The sequence below is a fragment of the Haliotis rufescens genome, unplaced genomic scaffold, assembly GCF_023055435.1.
Source record: "Haliotis rufescens isolate VD_foot unplaced genomic scaffold, xgHalRufe1.0.p SCAF_13, whole genome shotgun sequence".
Taxonomy (NCBI): domain Eukaryota; kingdom Metazoa; phylum Mollusca; class Gastropoda; order Lepetellida; family Haliotidae; genus Haliotis; species Haliotis rufescens.
Genome location: NW_025963813.1, coordinates 12837570 through 12856557, shown reverse-complemented (window position 1 = coordinate 12856557; position 18988 = coordinate 12837570). Strand labels below are relative to the sequence as shown.

At 38.4% G+C, this 18988-nt stretch overlaps 2 protein-coding genes across 11 annotated transcripts in view; one reads left to right on the top strand and one right to left on the bottom strand.

The window, feature by feature from the left end:
• Positions 1 to 11749, top strand: part of LOC124139128 — a 79671-nt gene extending 67922 nt beyond the window's left edge. For all 6 annotated transcript variants that reach the window (XM_046506156.2, XM_046506157.2, XM_046506158.2 and 3 more), the window contains 2 exons: positions 3081 to 3386; positions 3785 to 11749. In XM_046506156.2, coding sequence (XP_046362112.1) covers positions 3081 to 3386; positions 3785 to 4863 — 1385 coding nt within the window. In that variant the 3' untranslated portion in view covers positions 4864 to 11749. The remainder of the gene's footprint in view (positions 1 to 3080; positions 3387 to 3784) is intronic.
• Positions 1 to 18988, bottom strand: part of LOC124139127 (ATP-dependent translocase ABCB1-like) — a 176530-nt gene that overhangs the window by 96945 nt on the left and 60597 nt on the right. For all 5 annotated transcript variants that reach the window (XR_007220335.1, XM_048394202.1, XM_048394203.1 and 2 more), the window contains 3 exons: positions 17859 to 17929; positions 17032 to 17132; positions 15513 to 15653 (listed from right to left, as the gene is read on the bottom strand). Coding sequence is in view for 4 of the 5 variants with exons in the window: in XM_048394202.1 (XP_048250159.1) it covers positions 15513 to 15653; positions 17032 to 17132; positions 17859 to 17929 (313 nt within the window). In the remaining variant the exon portion in view is untranslated. The remainder of the gene's footprint in view (positions 1 to 15512; positions 15654 to 17031; positions 17133 to 17858; positions 17930 to 18988) is intronic.

Here is an 18988-nt window from a genome sequence, read left to right as displayed (position 1 = left end):
TTGAAATGGATATTTGAATGATTTGTACAATACCCAAAACTGATTTTATTACAAAATATGAATACATTTGAAAAATAGCATTACGACAATGTGCTAACTGATTCAACATAACTGCTTTTTTTTTTTTAAATTGTGATGAATACAGCCCAAGGCTCATTAAACCTGTCACATTTTAGATTTATAGTAAACAGTAAACACTCTCAATAAGTGGAGGCAAAACATGTGACAGTTGAACCATTTCTGTGTCAACCACACCTCCAATACGGTGACCTCATGTGAGATCAACACTTACAGCAATGTACACGAAACAGATTTCAATGAACGATATATTTTCTCTGCCATCAGGCCATGCAATAGAAGACATATATACAATATAATTATTAAAATGTCACTTGTCACAGAACTGTATGGAACATTGTGAGGATATTTAAAAGATTTTTATCAAATAGTTTCTCTGCTGTCTGGCCATGCATTGCAGGAGATCAGATATCTACATGAGTATAAAGACATGTTCAGCTTGTCACTGAAATGTATGTACCTTTGTGTACATTACATGTGGATTATAAAAAGATCTTGGTCCCGCATGATCAACCCTGTCAGCTGTTTCACAAAGCCAGGCAAGGTGGAAGGTACTTATACAGTATAACTTATACAGTTTATACCTATGAACTGTGCCCTCCAGGTACGCAGGCTGTTGCGTTTCCCATGACACGTCAAGAATTGAACACTGTGTGAATGTGTTTATTTTGAAATAGACAACTGGCATGACTCAGGTGTCATTTTTTAACTGTCTTATTTACGAATTCTTTCTTGAATTTTCTTTTCTTTACTTATTCTTTATTGTTTTTCATGCTTGCTTTTTTCTTTCTACTTCACTGACATTTGGGTCACTGGAAACAAAATATGAAGGAGTTTGTAATTATAGTTTTAAGAAATACATGTAGATTTGTGATGAATTAATTTCAACTATATGTTCTAGTTTCTGTTCTTTGTGGCTCCCTACCTACTCAGTCACTGAATATTTGAGTGAGTGAGTATGGTTTTACGCCGCTTTTAGCAATATTCCAGCAATATCAAGGCGGGGTCATCAGAAATGGGCTTCACACATTGTACCCATGTCGGGAATCGAACCTGGGTCTTTGGCGTGACGAGCGAACGCTTTAACCACTAGGCTACCCGACCACCCCTGAATATTTGAACTGCCTACTTTAGACACTGCAAGACAATTATGCATCTGACTCTTATAAGAGACACATTGGGTGATGATTCTTCCTGGAATTAAATTATTATTATTCTGTGGTAATTTCTTTGAAGAAAATGAAAGTTTATGAATGTTAATTCATTCGTAAAACTTGAAATATTGTTATATTTTGACAAGCAGAAACGTTTCTTTATTACACACTTAAACATTGATGAAAGAAAATTTAAAATAAATAGATCAATAAAATAAACACGCCATGAGCAGTGATGAGCCATTCCCATGACAGTATTTCAACTCAAGTAGAAATTATGCCATGCTTCAGATGTGATAACGTTCGGATGTTCAAGATCTGAATTTGTTAAACGATCACCAAATTATCAGCATTACTTTAAAAATGGATGTAAAGAATTATCATGTAATAATTCCAATTGGGTTCAAAAATAATATTTTACGTTTTACACCCAAACCCAAATTGGATAAAAACATTTATGTATGTTTTATCCCCAAGCAATTCATGAGAATTCCCTCCCCATTCCCACGATCTCTGACTAACACCCAACAAGGCAATATGAGGATGAAATTCAAGAGTTGCTTCGAGCCTCCTCCTTTTAATTGGTGAACCGGGAGTTTTAGTGATAGCATGTGCAGGTTTGAACTGCAACAGGGAGACTGTATTGACAGTTGCACTGTGGAATATTGAAAGATCAATAGCTCATCTTGTCTGATGCCAGGCTGGACTGATCGTCTTGAACCAGTTGAGAACATAAAGTTTGCATGAAGTGGAATGAAAAATGAAGTGAAAACTATGATGGTTTTTCTCAACAACTACTAAACAATCCCAGCAGGGCAATCTCTCACCAGGTTCGCTGTGAAGTAGCTTGCCAGACTCAGTTTATAGAATAATACAACAACGTTTGGGTGATACATGTATTTGCTGATGTTCTTATTCGAGTCGACCCGTGAAGATTCCGGGTTAGAATAGGTCTTCAGCAACCCATGCTTGCCGTAAAAAGTGACTATGCTTGTCGTAAAAGGTGACTAACGGGATCGGGTGGTCATGCTCGCTGACTTGGTTGATGCATGTCATCGATCCCAATTGTGTGGATCGATGCTCATGATGTCAATCACTGGACTGTCTGGTCCAGATCGATTATTTACAGACCGAGGTCATATAGCAGGAATATTGCTAAGTGCGGCGATAAACAACAAACCAACCAATCTTATTCGAGTCACCCCAGAAAGACCAGTCAAAACTGACATAGCACTGTTGCAAGTTTCTCCCTCAATAAATCACCATGTGTTACTTGACAATTAACTTGTGAGTTAGTGGAGGTCTGTTTTCAACACCACTATCAATAGTCAAGCTACATGAAAGCGCTCAATGAAACTGTTGAATTGATACATCAAAACCATTTGAATGGAAAAACTAACCTGGTGATTAAAATCAATTTGTTATGACCTTGACCTACATGTTTATGTGTGACAGTGAATATTGGCCAGGACAAATTTAGCAATGTCATCAGGTTTTTTCATTTTTATTTTGACATAATCATGTCGTCTGTATTGGTGACTCTACTTGACCTACATTTCTTCAAAGTTCAGGAACGTCTGTGCTTTAATGACCTTAAGTGAGTGAGTGAGTTCGGTTTTACGCCGCTTTTTTTAGCAATATTCCAGCAATATCATGATGGGTGACACCAGAAATGGGCTTCACACTTTGTACCCATGTCGGGAATCGAACCCGGGCCTCCGGCGTGACGAGCTACGCTTTAACCACTAGGCTACCCGACCACCCCCTTTAATGACCCTAACCTGGCTGTAACCTGTGACATATTCTTCCTTGACCTACTTTCGTAACATGACCTTCATCTTGTTGCAGGTCATGCATGTACTGTCAACATGCTTAAGGAGCAGCTCCTGAATCGCGAGGACCTGCTCGAGTCACTGGACACAGAGCCCATTTTCGACTACCTCCTCCAACATGGCGTCTTGGACAAGACAGCCATTGATGGGATTTGTAATGAAAAGACGACCAAGGAACGGAACACTGCCCTGCTACAGCATCTTGAAGGCACAGGGAACAATGCGGTGGCGCTCTTCATCAACGCGCTGCGGCAGTCGGGACAACTTCACCTGGCCAGCACTCTTGATACATCCCAAAGGATTAAGCCTATCTACGGAACAGGTATGTTATCTTTATCTATGGAACAGGTATTGTGCCCAGTGGAACTCATGAGCTGATGCTGTAAAAAGAAGTAATGCTTCAGCACATAAATCCTTTCACAATGTCAATGTGAAGTTCCAAGGATTATCAAATGTGATATTTGTCTGTACTTAAAGACAGAGTGATGATATTGGACTGAGATTTCTCCCGGATCTTTGGGCTACATTTGTTTTCATTGATATTCATGTAGTTTCATTTAGCAAGGTGTACTTGATATATAAAATGGATTAATTAAACATGTTAAATATAAATTAGAATGTAGTATATTCATAAGATATTAATTAAAACGTAACCATGGTAACTATTACTACTATCTTGATTTTATTTATTATTCATTTTATTTTATTTTCAATTTACAGGTTACTGGGAGAAACAGAGACACAAAGGTCAAGTCATGGTCAAAATTCAGGTCAAGTCTGTTAAGGTTCTTGTACCCAATGAAGAAACACCAGACAAACGATCTCGAACCAGGGAGATCTATGATGTTAAGATGACCCCCCGACGACTCCACAAGTCGTATGACAACATGCTGATGCTGGATCCAGAAGAACAGCCCACACCAAAACCAATCCGCATCGTGGATTATCCTTATGCTAAGGATGAAGAAGAAGAGGATGAATCCATCAAACCCAAGAAATCGTGTTGGTGCATGTGCTTTCCTATGTTCCGTAGTCGTCGAAAAACGATCAAGGAAAAGAAATATATCGAGAAGGGGGGACCTGGTAAAGGTTCCCAGAATTCACAGTCCCCATCACGAGAGAAACTTAACCCCAGACCATTAAGTCCCACCAAACAGAAAATGAACTCCCCCTCAAAGGGAAGTAACTCTGGTTTGACCAATCCAAGTGACAAGGCACTTAACGGGAATTCCCACTCACGGACCAACAGTCCCCTGAAGGACTCACGGACAGAATACAAGAACAGTGTTAATGATCAGCGAACACATTCGAAACGAGATCACGACAACAAGGAAAATATGGACCCCGTAATAATGAGATATAACGATCAGTTGGAATTGGTCGAACTAAAACGTTACTCACACAAATCAAGTCCAAAACGACATGCCTCGTCAAATTCCGTCATGTGTGAAAAATGGAAACACGATGGTAAGCATTACGAGGAAAAATCGAGTGAGTTTTATGGGCTGTTTGACAGAGATTTGAAAAACAGCTGCATAAAATATTTCGAACAGGATCGAGGGACACTCATCTTGCAGATTTTCAGCGATAACCAAGGAATTACTGTTTTCAATATTTGCATGACGCTAGACCAAGTCTCGAACCTTCATGAAGACTACACTGGCGGCAAGCTACAGCAGAAACTACATTCTATTCTCATGGCTAATGGGACCATTGAACGACTGGACGTGCTCGACCTTGACCTTGCAATTACTATCGAGGACAACCAGTTTGATGAAGCGACACAAGAGCTTACGTGATGTTTAATTTGTGGCAGTGAATGGCGGCCATATGCAATTACACATCCATACTTCAATATTTCCACTACAGAACCAACTCGGAGCACATCTCACGTTTTACGACACTAGTTCAACGTTTCCAGAAGACAAGGAGAAGAACAAATACAAAATATGATCTGGCGTGTGACAAACTAACTGTTGGGTTTATCTACATATCAGAGACGCATTGAATACACATCACGTGATTGATCACCCACAGCACAAAGTTTCATGATCATTAAAATCGTTGACTATAATCACGCTGACTTGCAATATATCACACATGCTGACATGCAAAATTGACCAGTTTCTTGTGTTTTTCGAGGAGAAAATATATGTTCTCAATCAAGATGTTTGAAATGTGCATCATTTCGCAATCCGTTGGTCCTGTTGCAATGAAAGACACACCAAATGCATCGGTTATTAATCGACAAATTCCTACATGGTTCCAGGTTATGGTACCACAAGACTGACACTTGATGGGTTCACCTGTTTGTGTGATGTGAAATGTAAAATATATATGTGTGGTTTTTGCCTTGTGTTTTTCGGCGGTTGTCATTACATGTATAAATTAGCATCAATAACAATGTAGAATCTAGCTCAATTCGATGGACTACAACAGTGGTGCTCCAATCAGTCAATATCAATTCTTTTAGCATTCATAACGGATCCTCATACAGTTGTTTCACCGAGCACTGAGTGCTGTGCTCATTGTTTGTTCATTTCTGTCTGGGATATATATACGACAGTGGCCATCTCGTACACATCTTCCCGAGGCAAGTGTGTCCACAAGCCTATATCAAAGCCTAGTTTCTACCCTTGCCACATCAAGGCCACTTTTCTTGGCTCAACCTTGGCGCCACCTCGCGTAGATCGGGAGTTGTGCCCCTTGTAATGAAAATGCAAAATCCAATCAAATAAAATGGATATCCAGATCGCTGTTATCTTGAAGAGCTTCACAAAGATGGAGACAACCGAAGGCGACGACCTAGTCGATAAGATAATGAAAATATTCGCGTTTTGATCCCTGACACAAAAACATAGGCAATCGTTGAGGGGTTTAAAAGATGGAAAACACATATTCAAAGGCAGGCAGCGATAAATAACCTTCATTCAAAGGTGTACCAGTCGTGGATGTTGATTTTGTGAAACGTTCTGTTTGGGCTGTCGATATGCACGATAGTCCAATCATATTACCTACAGGGGAGTGGGTTTGATGTGGCAAGGGTGGAAACAAGTCTTTGATAAAAAGGCAAGTGGACGCTCTTGGTCCTGGAAGATGTGTTGTGCACTGCAGTTGTAGATGTGTATATTACAGAGACCAGCTTGTACAGCATTCTTGGACTGTCCTTCCACTGATGTCAACTCGCTGCAGTTCTCACCTTCGTCATTTCCTGTATGAAACTTATAGTGCTGTGTTGCCATGGTAATGGACAACCTCAGATGGAAAGTCTGTTGCTAGGTTTCGAGATTATCTGTAGTGTACAAAAATTTGTGATTGCGGTGAATGTGAAAATGTTTCCTAGTTTTTGAGGAGTTTATGCATTTATGCAGAAATGTGAAGTATTTAGATCAAGTTTATGCACACTGACATATGATGTTTGCATCGTACATTTCACCTGCTCATGAAGCACCTCAATAATATTTTACGAATATTGCAGACGAAACGTTGGTAGTGTTAACGTTCAAAGAAGAAAAGTAGTGTGATGCCTTCTGGGTTTTTTCAGATGTTAAGTGGACAAGCTGAGAGAATAATTAGAAAATCTTTAATGAGTAGTTTGAATGACAAAATGGCAGATTGGGTGAAACCATTAAAATATTGTGATATTTTTGTGATAGATATACACACTGGTTCAATAAATAAATTACCAAAATGATACTGTTTCATGGTGTGCTCAATTTACACTATTTATCAATTTTAAATATCCAAACGCACCTCTACTATGGATATAGGTGATAATTAACTACTTAAAGCATTGACCCTGTGATAATACTTTTCCGATTATTTGCAGAATAAGCATTTTTCCTTTAAACTTCAGTGCTAAATTTACACATTTTAGTTATTAGACAAAGAGACTCCAAATCAGCGTTGTAAATATGTGAGCTTAAATCTATAATATTACTGTGATAATGAAAAATTATAATAAGAATATAAAAATGAGATGATGCAGATGACTTCTTTGAGAAGCATTTAGAAGTTGGAGTACGAAGTAAGGATAAGAAGTATGGATGAACAACTTCTTTGTAGATGATAATGAGTTTTGTATTATAATGAGGTTTTAAAGAAGTGATAAATCATCAAATTCAACAAACTCTAGTTCTTCTCTGCCAGATAAACCCAGTGAAATGTTGTCTTATATTAACAGACGATATACTAATTTCCACAAAACTGATTTTCCCCTGATAAACCGAGTGACACTTGGTCTGGTAAACAGAACATGTACTGATTTCCACAAGACTGAGTTTAATCTAGTCAGAGTTCTCTCTTTTAAACGAATTAAGATTTCCGATTGTGTTTCATGATGCAAAGCATGTCTTCCCAAAGACACAACACAGAACGCAACTCAAAACCTCACTGGCCTCTGTGTGATGTAGTGTTGCTATCCTTATCACAGTAACGTTGTGCTTACACCAGTATAGCTGTTGTGATGAAATTACATTGTTTGATCTATTAAGCACAACTGCAATTCTTAAACATTATATGCTGGGGAAAGACCGGTTTTCTTTCTTGGTAAGTGTGCAATTTCGGCTAAAGAGTAACATGAAAATAAATATAACAGGATCAATTTGAGGTCATTTTCCTTGAGAATAAAACTCTTTGAACTAAAGTTTAAAAAAAAACCCATCTAAAATCAACAGGTGCTAATAAGATTTTCAAATTTATATTTTAATTTGATGTTTCTTTTTCAGTGCGAAAACTAAGGGTAAGCAGGTCTATTATTGAAAAATAAGATCAGTATTGCCTTTTGGCAGGTGAAAGGTCTAAGTATAAACTATGAAAACATTTTCTTTCGGTTTTTCTTTAAGAGATTTTGAAATTGTAACAAACAAGTTGATATAAGCATACAGACATGGCCACATATCTCATGTGTCATGTTTATGGGAGGGATGACACCTGGTAGATCAAATATGGTAAAGTCTGTATGTAACTTCATGTAACAGTCACACAAAGTGGGCATTTTCATGTTTTGCTTTCATAAAATATAATATCCAGCATTGAAGCATTCATTGAAACTTTCATTTCACAAACTTGAGGACCATCTCATTTTTAATTCCAAAATTCATTCTTGAGACTGTGAAATAATATTCAGTGTGATATTTGTATTGTGGTCAGATTTGTCCTCAGAGTAATATGACTTATAAAGTTTGAAATTATATAGCTAAAAGATATATTTAAATCTGAAGATATTTCACAGTCATAATGGGGTGTTATTTAACATACATCATACCGTATTTATCACAGTAAGCTGACCTTTCCAAATATAACGATTGTTTTGGTTCATATCTTATATGTACACTTTTTGGTGTGTGAAATTTTTAGTATTTTTTCTCTCTACCCATGTATGAGCTATTTAAAGGAATAGAATGTTAATTTCTTAAATGTTATTTTCCTAAGCAAGCAAGAAATGTGCCTTCAGTCTGTTGTATTCGGGAGCAAAATGGACAACTATTGTGACGTGAATGATGATATGAGGTTCAAGTCGTAGGTATGAATGATCAAAGAAACAAATGCTGAAAATGTAATTATGTTACGAATGACTGCTGTTTCAACTTCCATTTTCTCATATGATATCTAGCTACGCTTCAGAATCAAGGCAGTTATGCCAAGATGCATAAGCAAAGTTTGGACACAGTGTTTCAGTGTTAATAACTTTTCTGATTACAATTCAGATTTGGTATTTAATCTACAATGAGAGCATTTGGTTTTAAAAGAAACTCTGTTATGGAAATATTTGCTTCATAAGGTTTCTGGTTTGTGAGATTCGGAAAATCACACAATTCACTTTGACGTGAATTTGAATCATCAACAATGAGTTAAGTGAGTTATATCCTGTGATGTTTTGTTTTGATCTCTTAAATATTTTTTAACAAATGGTGAACAATAGGTTATGGTATAGAACATGTGAACCTGACTATTCTTTTAGTTGAATTACATAATAAACAATGCATGACATAATATGGATAGTGTTCTGTTAATAATAGGTCATTTTTATCACTTAGTTTGCAGATTTGTTTCTCAAAGTCTTATCTCTCTGTTTGAGGAGCAATTTTTAAACAGGAAATTTTTTGAAAACTCGACCATATTTGTGATGTTTTGTTTGGGCCGATCTGTGAACTAAGAACAGAAATGAGCCAGCCTTTACTATATTTTGGTGACACGATTACATGTGGTGCTGATGGTTTGATGCTGAGATTTGTTGACACTCCCCATGAAAGGTAATACAAAGACTGGACACGTCACCACACCCTCACAGGATTAACATGATGTTGTTTCAATTTCATGGTGTAATATTTTCTGAAATATTTGTTAATTGAGAGTGAGTGAGTGAGTATGGTTTTACGCCACTTTTAGCAATATTTCAGCAATATCACGGCGGGGGACACCAGAAATGGGCTTCACACATTGTACCCATGTTGGGAATCGAACCCGGGTCTTCGGCGTGACGCTTTAACCACTTGGCTACCCGACCGCCCCGTTAATTGAGAGATGATGCCATGTTTCCTCAAAGCTAAATTTTCAAAGATAACAGTTTGTTCGTTATTTGGATTCTAAATTCATTGCCAGATTGTCTGTCCAACAATCTCTGACCCAGGACATTATGAGAAGTACCATATTCGATGTAATAAGCGTCAAGGGCGCTCTCAAAATTAGAAATAGGGGGCTCTTTTTGGAATATATTTTCGGTGAGAAAAAAAAACAGAGTTGAAAGATCGTAAATTTTGTGGTTTATGCTGACAGCCTGAAATGATACAAAAGAACAGTCTGTGCGTATTATATACGACAGATGTATTTTCCAGAATTTAATTGCCCATGATTAAGGGAGCATATAACACACGAGTGTGTTTTATACACGATATATTGTTTTTTGTTTCAACTACACATGAGCACTGTCCAGCTGACACTTATATCTAAAGGGAGGCAACTCTGTTACAACATTGATATCTCAAGCTCTTCACAGCGATAACCCGTTTGCGGAGCTCTCTATAGTATCGCTGCCACCAGTCAACTCCCCACAGTGATAGATGACCACAGCCATGCCTAGAGTTGAACTAGCAACCGAATGACCGTCCTGTTACAAAAAGTGACGATTGTCATGACGCCGAATACACTTAACCCAGCTAAATTACTTTCTTTCTTTGTCAATTTGAATTTCTGTTTCATTACAACTATGATGTAATTTATATGGTAAGAATATATGGGAGAAGTTGGCTGATATTCCATTAGTCTGCAATCTCGACCCAACTGATTATACAAACCACAAAGTAAATTCATCTTGAAAACATGGTCAGTCGTAGACCTTTTCAAAATGAATGATGATGGCATTCCTAAGGACATAAACAAAAGTATGAACCTTACAACATTTGGGGTTTGAGGTCAAATTTCAAGATTCTTGTAATGGCCGAACCCACACTGGTGGAAGGGATGTTACAAACGAAGGTGTCAGGCGTTGGAAAGGAGCTTCATTGATATATGTGTTAAGGGAGGCAACTCTAATCTGGTTACTTTGCCATCTGTGTAAAGGGAGGCAACACTTCTTTGGATCCATACTTGAACATCTTGAGTGAATTTGAAACCAATAGTTATTCAGTAAAGAAATTGTTCTCTTGATTTTGGGGACAAATATTGCTAGCATCTGTTATATGTAACATGTTTTCCCCAAAAGCCAGTCCCAGCTGTTCCTTGAAATAGATTCATAATTATCCTTGCCTTTCTGACCTGAAAGTGTTTTTTCAAAATATCAAACTATTCACTTTCTCTCTATGTCATCTATTTCAGACAATATTATAAAACAATTAATCACATAGTGAGACTTAGTATGGTTGATTATTAATATATATGTTATAACTTATGTTGGAGAAGAAATATGAGTTTTTATTTAACTTTGAGTGCAGCTCAGTGTATATTTATTACTTCAATCGTTTGAATGATTTCATTATTTTAGTGGTTGTTATCCTGTAATGAATAATGGCGCAGCATTGAGTTTGTTTCCTTTCTGTTAACCAAACAGTAACAAAGTAAGTATTTGTTTGTCTGATTGCCATATTTCGAGTGTTTTTCTCATCATGAAACAACAAATGGAGTTTTCTTAAGACAAAATAAAAAGACCAGAATGTTGGAAGCATTTCTGTGGAATAGACATTTGGGGTCTGACAAGCAAATAATTAATTTATTCTGTCTGGATCATTGTTTTTTTTAGAGGATTACGATCCTTGTATTTAAAGGGAACTACACATCATTGTGATAAAAGTCTGATCAAATTCAATATTTCACATGATCTTGATGATAAAATCATTGTTTGAAATTCCAGTTGGAAACTTACAAATATTGTAAAAATCATAAAAATTGTGATTTTGTTATGATTGATAACTCAGCTTAATCATCACCTGTCTGGTTTGTTTATTTTTGAAATAATCAATTCTTACACATAACTATGTCAAATTTAGCTATTTCTTTTAAAGACATAGCTCAAAGTTAAGATTTGTTGTCTGGAAAGTACTATCAAATTTGGCACTAGTTAGGCATTATGGGTAATACTTGTGAACGTTAGTACACATTTCTGTTACTGATGAGAATGTATTTTGGATCATGGCTGAATGCTATCATAGGTGAATCAAGCTTCATCATGAATAAAATATCAGAAACAAATGTGTTGGATTATCCTTTGCTTCATGATGGATTGGAGTTCCTTCCAAGATACACTGCTTAGAGTGATCAACACTACAGCCAACCCAGGGACACAAGTCATCAAGAGTATTTAGCAGACCCTGAAGTGTGGACTCTTAACTCAATGGATTTTTTTAAGAACCATGGACATTATGAAAATAGTTGTCACATGGGCTTTCTCAGCTGACCTTTGAGACTTGACACCTATGTGAAACAAGAGTCATTAGAAAGATGACATATCCCCCCGGCAGCTGTCTGTAAAGTAACCACTAGTAAATGTGCAATTCTCTATGTAATGAGTCAACAGTTGAATGTTCTTTAAGAAGCATACATTGTTTACCCACTGAATGGTTTTCGTATTCTGGCCATAAAAATTGTAAAAAATAAAAATTCGTAAAACAAGTATTTGTCACAAAGTGACGAAATGTCCCCCGCCTGTATATACACCATAGTTCCAAATATGAAGACAATCCAGCAATTAGTTCTTGAGATATCGGGGCAACACAGTTTTCTAACTCCAAAAGCAGATTTGCCTGCTGTGACCTTGAAAATGGGGTCAAGGTCACCAAAACCGACTGGTGTCTGCGGTGTCTGTATATACACCATAGTTCCAAATATGAAGACAATCCAGTGTTTAGTTCTTGAGATATCGCGGCAACACCGTTTTCCAACTCCAAAAGCAGATTTGCCTGCTGTGACCTTGAAAATGGGATCAAGGTCAACAAAACGGACTGGTGTCTGCGGAGTCTGTATATACACCATAGTTCCAAATATGAAGACAATCCAGCGATTTTTTCCTGAGATATATCGCGGCAACACCGTTTTCCAACTCCAAAAGCAGATTTGCCTGCTGTGACCTTGAAAATGGGGTCAAGGTCACCAAAACCGACTGGTGTCTGCGGAATTTGTATATACACCATAGTTCCAAATATGAAGACAATCCAGTGTTTAGTTCTTGAGATATCGCGGCAACAAACAGGTGGGACGTACGGACGTACGTACGGACGGTCGTGAATACTATATCCCCCGCTTCGCGCTTTCGCGCGGCGGGGGACAAAAATAAATATCAAAAGGCACCACTTCAGTATGTGCCTGATAGATTTGCCAAGTTTCAATCAAATACACTGAATGGTTTTCGAATTCTGCCCCGGAAAAGGAAATGATTACGGACAGACAGACGGACGGACGGACAGACAGACTGGCTGATCGCTATATCCCCCCACATTATATGCCGGGGGGATAACAACTGAAACAAACTAAGTGATCAGTTGAGAAATGAACACAGGTTATAATATCCCGAAACACTATATATATTTTAAATATTTGATTGTAACAGAGACACGAGACATCGAAAAAGTCTCTTTGTACAGCTGCAGATGTGTGGGATATTGTTCCTTTATGTGGATATTCACGGATACATACCTCGAACAAACAAGGAAGCTGCCTAAAATTATACATATAACTTTGGTAGGTTGTAATTATGATATTTGCATTTTGCTTTCATACATTTACTGTAGCATTGAACAGAATCATTCTTGTTCCTCTACGTCTTGGTTGGGAAGTTCTTTGATGCGCGATAGACGTTGTTTTCACAAGTCTTTTCCTTTGTAAGCGCATATATGTTACAGTCAATGTGTACAATGTGATTAACTCAAAAACATCACACTAGATTAATTATGCTAGGATTAGAAGCCAAACAATATACAAATGTACTTTTAATTCTAACATTTTCAGTCACTTGGTGATGATATTAAACATAAAAGTGTTTGGAATTCGTAATCATAATAATACAGATGAACATATTTTCAGTCAAATTGTAAAATAACTGAATATTTTGGCGTTTAATAAATTTCCTGAGTGAACATTTTCCACATTTTGACTGTAAAAATATAAACACGATAAAATATGCTATGCTCAGGTGAAATATTTTCTTTGTGTTGCAAGTCAAAACAGTGTAAGGGAAAATCGCACAATTACCAAGCATGTGACTTATCAAAACTTCATCACCATTACCGATGCTACCCACAAAGATACCTACATTTCCTAATTTTTTCCAAAACTGTATTTCATTTTGTTGATCAATGTGACCCTTATACTATCAATGAAAGTGACTAGTCCAGTATTCTGCTATATCATCCGAGTAATCACGGGGGAGAAACAACAACAAAGGCAACAACCAGTCCCGGGGAATTGCTTTAGATCAGTGCCCCTTTAAATTGAACTCAGTATAAGTTGGGTTATTTTTAGGATTGCGATGAAATTGCCAGAAAGCAATGACAGTGCTATTAATAACAGCTGCAAAACAATGGGCCTGATATTGCAAATAATACCTGAATTATACTCAATATTGTGTACTAGGACCTGTATGCACAAGATGGCAGCTCTATGTACAAGATGGCAGCGCTATGTATAAGAATGCAGCTCTATGTTCAAGATGGCAGCTCTATGCACAAGATGGCTGCTCTATGTACAAGATGGCTGCTCTATGTACAAGATGGCCGCACTATGTACAAGATGGCCACTCTATGTACAACATGGCCGCTCTATGTTCACAAATATACAATTTTGCATCCATCATTGAATTTAAGTAAATATTTCCAGCTATTCTAACCTAATGCCATTCTAGTCATGTGGTGCTTCACCATTATGGGTCAAATGTCATGATTGTCAAATGTTATGTGTGTGGCGCATGTAATGTATAAGGGAACAGAGGAGGTATGTTATGTGGAAACCAAAACGCATCAAATGACAAATATGGACAATGATGTCACAATGTAGTACCTGAAATAGACATAATATACTAAACGACAAAATCACTTTGAAAATTAGAAATTTCACTGCGGTGTTCAGGTCAAATTAGATTGATAAACTATCAAGTCATGCTCTGCATACATTTGGGATATCATGCCAAACAAACACTTTTCTTTACTTACTGTCTCACTTATTTGTGTGTTGTTTATTGCCAGACTCGTCAATATTCTAGCTAACTGACGGCAGCCTGTAAGTAACTGAGTTTGGGCCAGACAATCCAGTGCTTCGCATCCTAAGCATCGATCTACGCAAGTGGGATAGGATGACATGCATTAACCGATTCAGTGAGCCTGACCATTCAATCTCATTGGTCACCTCTGATGAGAAGCATGGGCATAAATATTTAAAAACCCACAAAAAGCACAAGGATATCAACAAGATGTGATGTCTTCATCAGAAGGAACCTGCTTGCCAATATCTGCTTCATCAATCAAGCAGTATCAGGAAAGAACACAGACGAAGCTCTTTCCATTGCAAAGGTGAGTGTTGGGGTTACCAGGTGTTATACGGTCATGAAGCTTTAAGTCGGTCATCACATCAAACTGACCTGTTGGTCCCTAGACCTTGCCTTACGTCCGAAGCAATGGCTGTTTTGGCTTTGACGAGCCAAGAGGTAACTGACATACAAGTCAAATTAGCAGAAATGCTGACCGTCATATTGGCCATGTTTAAAATTGGATTGGAAATCTATGAGCACGTTTTAGCGTCTCCATAGCTGGGATCATACATACAAAGTTTCAGCTCCATAGGCCTAGTAGTTAGAGGAGTTGTCAAAAATGCTAAATGACAAACAGACAACTGGACCGACAGATGGACGGAGGGTGGACACAAGCCCACTTGACTGTCAGTCAGGTGAGCTAAATAGATCATTTTGGAAGAAGTAGTCAAAATAAATTTCAGAAACCAGAAACATAAACAGAAAGAGAAGTCTGACCTGTACACAGAATTTGCTTCCATGTCGCCGATGGAGACGAGGTAGGCCCCGAACCGGAACGCTCCGGCGTACAGCAAAAACACAACGCCTTGTGAGAAGCCAAAGGAGATGCCATAAATATGGGCCTGCTTCATGTTCTCCCTGTGAAAGAGTGAGTGAGTTGGTCAGTGAGAGAATGTTATTAAAGTCTGCAGTCTGAAAAAATGATCCAGGTTATAGAGGCATGATGACTGGCAGTCAGTCACAGAGCCTAAACACCTGGGTGCCATTGTACATAGCGATCTTAGCGCTAAGTGTGAGTGAGTTGGGTTTAACGCCGCTTTTAATATTATTCAAGTTATATCATGGCTTAATGTTTGGGGAAAGCCCAAAGTGATGCAGGTCTCAGACGTTTACCTCTTTGGTGAAACCCGGTGAGCACGGTTATGGTGTTGACAAACCTAGAAACATAATTGGGGTGAACTGGAATTCGGCCCCACAGTCATAGATTTCTGGCGTGCCCAAGAGATGCAACTCGATCTGCACAGCGAATCGCGGCGCCTTAGACCACTGGGCCACCCGTGCCCTCCCTTAGCGCTAAGGTGATCGTTACTACCATACCTTAACACAGACTTACGACAGTCGTAGCGCTAAGGTGATCGTTACTACCATACCTTAACACAGACTTACGACAGTCGTAGCGCTAAGGTGATCGTTACTACCATAACTTAACACAGACTTACAACAGTCGTAGCGCTAAGGTGATCATTACTACCATACCTTAACACAGACTTACGACAGTCGTAGCACTAAGGTGATCGTTACTACCATACCTTAACACAGACTTACGACAGTCATAGCACTAAGGTGATCGTTACTACCATAACTTAACACAGACTTACGACAGTCGTAGCGCTAAGGTGATCGTTACTACCATACCTTAACATAGACTTACGACAGTCAAAGCGCTAAGGATGTTTTGTACAACAGCACCCTAGTCCTTTTTCACAGAAACCTGGAGACATATTCTTCACTGTCACCACTTCAGGGCTTGGAGTCACTTGGGCACGCCAGAAACCTATGATTGTGGGTTCGAATTGCGGTTCGCCCCGATTATGTTTCTAGGTTTGTCAGCACCATACCCGTGCTCGTGGGTTTAAACAAAGTGCTAAACGTCTAAGACCCGCATCACTTCGGGCTTTCCTCCCACATTAAGCTGACACGCCGTGATATAACTGGAATACTGTATAAAAGCAGCATTAAACCAAACTCTTTCACTCAGGGCTTGGAGAAAGGATCAAATGTATGGAAAAGTGAGTGAATGAATGATTTGGGTGTAACACTGCTTTTAACAGTATTCCAGTTATATCACAGCGTATAGTGTGGAGGAAAGTCGGAAATGATACAATCATAGGTTCCTGGCGGGCAAAAGGGACGCAACTCTGCACAGGGAATTGCGGAGCCTCAGACGACTGGGCCACCTGTGCACCCACACACCCATGAATTCTAGAGCTTGGAGATGTATGTTTCCTGAACTCACTTGTAGGGTTTGAGAATGTCAGCACAATACTGGTCATAGAAATGCTTCTCCCTGGTAAGTGACTGCACCGTCCGGACATTCTCTATGGCTTCAGCAGCAGTCTAGATTAAAACAATTCTCAGTTTTACTTCTTTATTATATAGTGAGCTACATTTAATTTGTTCTATATTTTCTAGAAATAAATATCAACCATGATACAAAACACGAAATACCATTTTTAACTGAACAAATGGAAAAAACATGATCAAGTTATAAGTTGCCCATACCATGCCCCCAATTTTTGTTTGGTTCGTTTGTTGTTTAACGCCATACTCAGCAATATTCCTGGTCTGTAAATAATCGAGTCTGGACCAGACAATCCAGTGATTGTCATCCTGAACATCGACCCAGGCCTTTGGGATACGATGACATGCAACAACCAAGACAGCGAGCCTGACCACCTGATCCCGTTAGTTACCTCTTACGACAAGCAAGGGTTGCTGGAGACCAATTCTAACCCGGATTCATCACGGGACTTCAGTTTTCCTTTGTTCTCAAATAGTTATTAATAAACAAGTCAACACTAAATGGTAATTTCTTTTAAATTGAAGAAAAGCTTCACCGTAATTAATTGTTTGATTGGCATTACTAAGAAGTTGACAGATGACAAAGTAGACACAATTTATGGATAACAACTTCTTTAATACTGTAAAAACGGCGACGTTTTGGTATAGATCCTTTATACCATGGGGTCTAATGGTGGCAGATGGTCCTATGCCTGTGACACTACGATATTTAAACATTTCAAAGTTGCTGATTATATCAAGTATGGTGATGGAAAAATATACCTTTCCAGCATCCTCCAGAAGTTCTGAGTCCCGCTTCTGGTTTCCAGTGACAGCCTTCATCTGGGCAGCACCTGGAGAAGTAGTGATATATAGAGAATCTCACCAGAGTGTCTTTTGATATAGAGAATCTCACCCTCGTGTCTTTTGATATCAAATATATCAACACGAGTTGATAAAAGTGGAAAAATCCGAGGCTTGCCGAGGATTTTTGCCACTTTTATCAACGAGTGTTGATATATTTGATATCAAAAGACACGAGGGTGAGATTTTATTTATCATCCAACATCATTCTTTCAACTTTTTCAATTTGTAGACAGTAATTAGCAGTGTCTTCAGTGTAAAAAGTACTGCAAACAGCTTCAGTAGCAGAGCCATTAGTGATGTCATTTGATTGTGACGTCATGGTAACCAGTGACGTCACAATGGTCTGCAAAGCATTGTGATGTAATTTCATTGCAGCGATATCTACAGATATCGCAAAAGCGATATCTACAGTGTAGATATCGCTTGATCTCATCCAAGCGATATCTCCTGTGGGAGCCAGTTTTGGATGATAAATCAAATATATCAACACGAGTTGATAAAAGTGGACAATTCAGAGGCTTGCCGAGGATTTTTGCCACTTTTATCAACGAGTGTTGCTATATTTGATAACAAAGTCACTCGGGTGAGATTTTATTTATCATCCAACATCATTCTTTAAAGGGGAAGTGTACACGCAAAAATCACTTTCTTTCTTTTTCTAAACAAAACGCAATTTTAGAATTAATTAGTATCTGTGTTTGAAAATATACACTCATTTTTATCACAGTGAACGTAGGAAGCTCACAATAGTGTGAAAATGATATGCCGTTATGAGGCCTTCGTTTTTCGAGCTAAACAGGCCTGAGTTATCCCCCTTAGATTATGACGTAATTGGTGCCAATTCAACTGGGTCCCTGTCTATTCTCAACGCAAAAGATATCAAGTACCAGTTTGCGGTAAAACAACATGGCCTACGACACACTCTGGCGCAGTGGTGACTCTGCATAACACTATGCTGGCTGGCATCTGAGACGCTAGAATCGCACACCTGGACCTACACCACGTGAAGCGGCTCTAACAAAGCATGATGACGTCATAATGTTTAT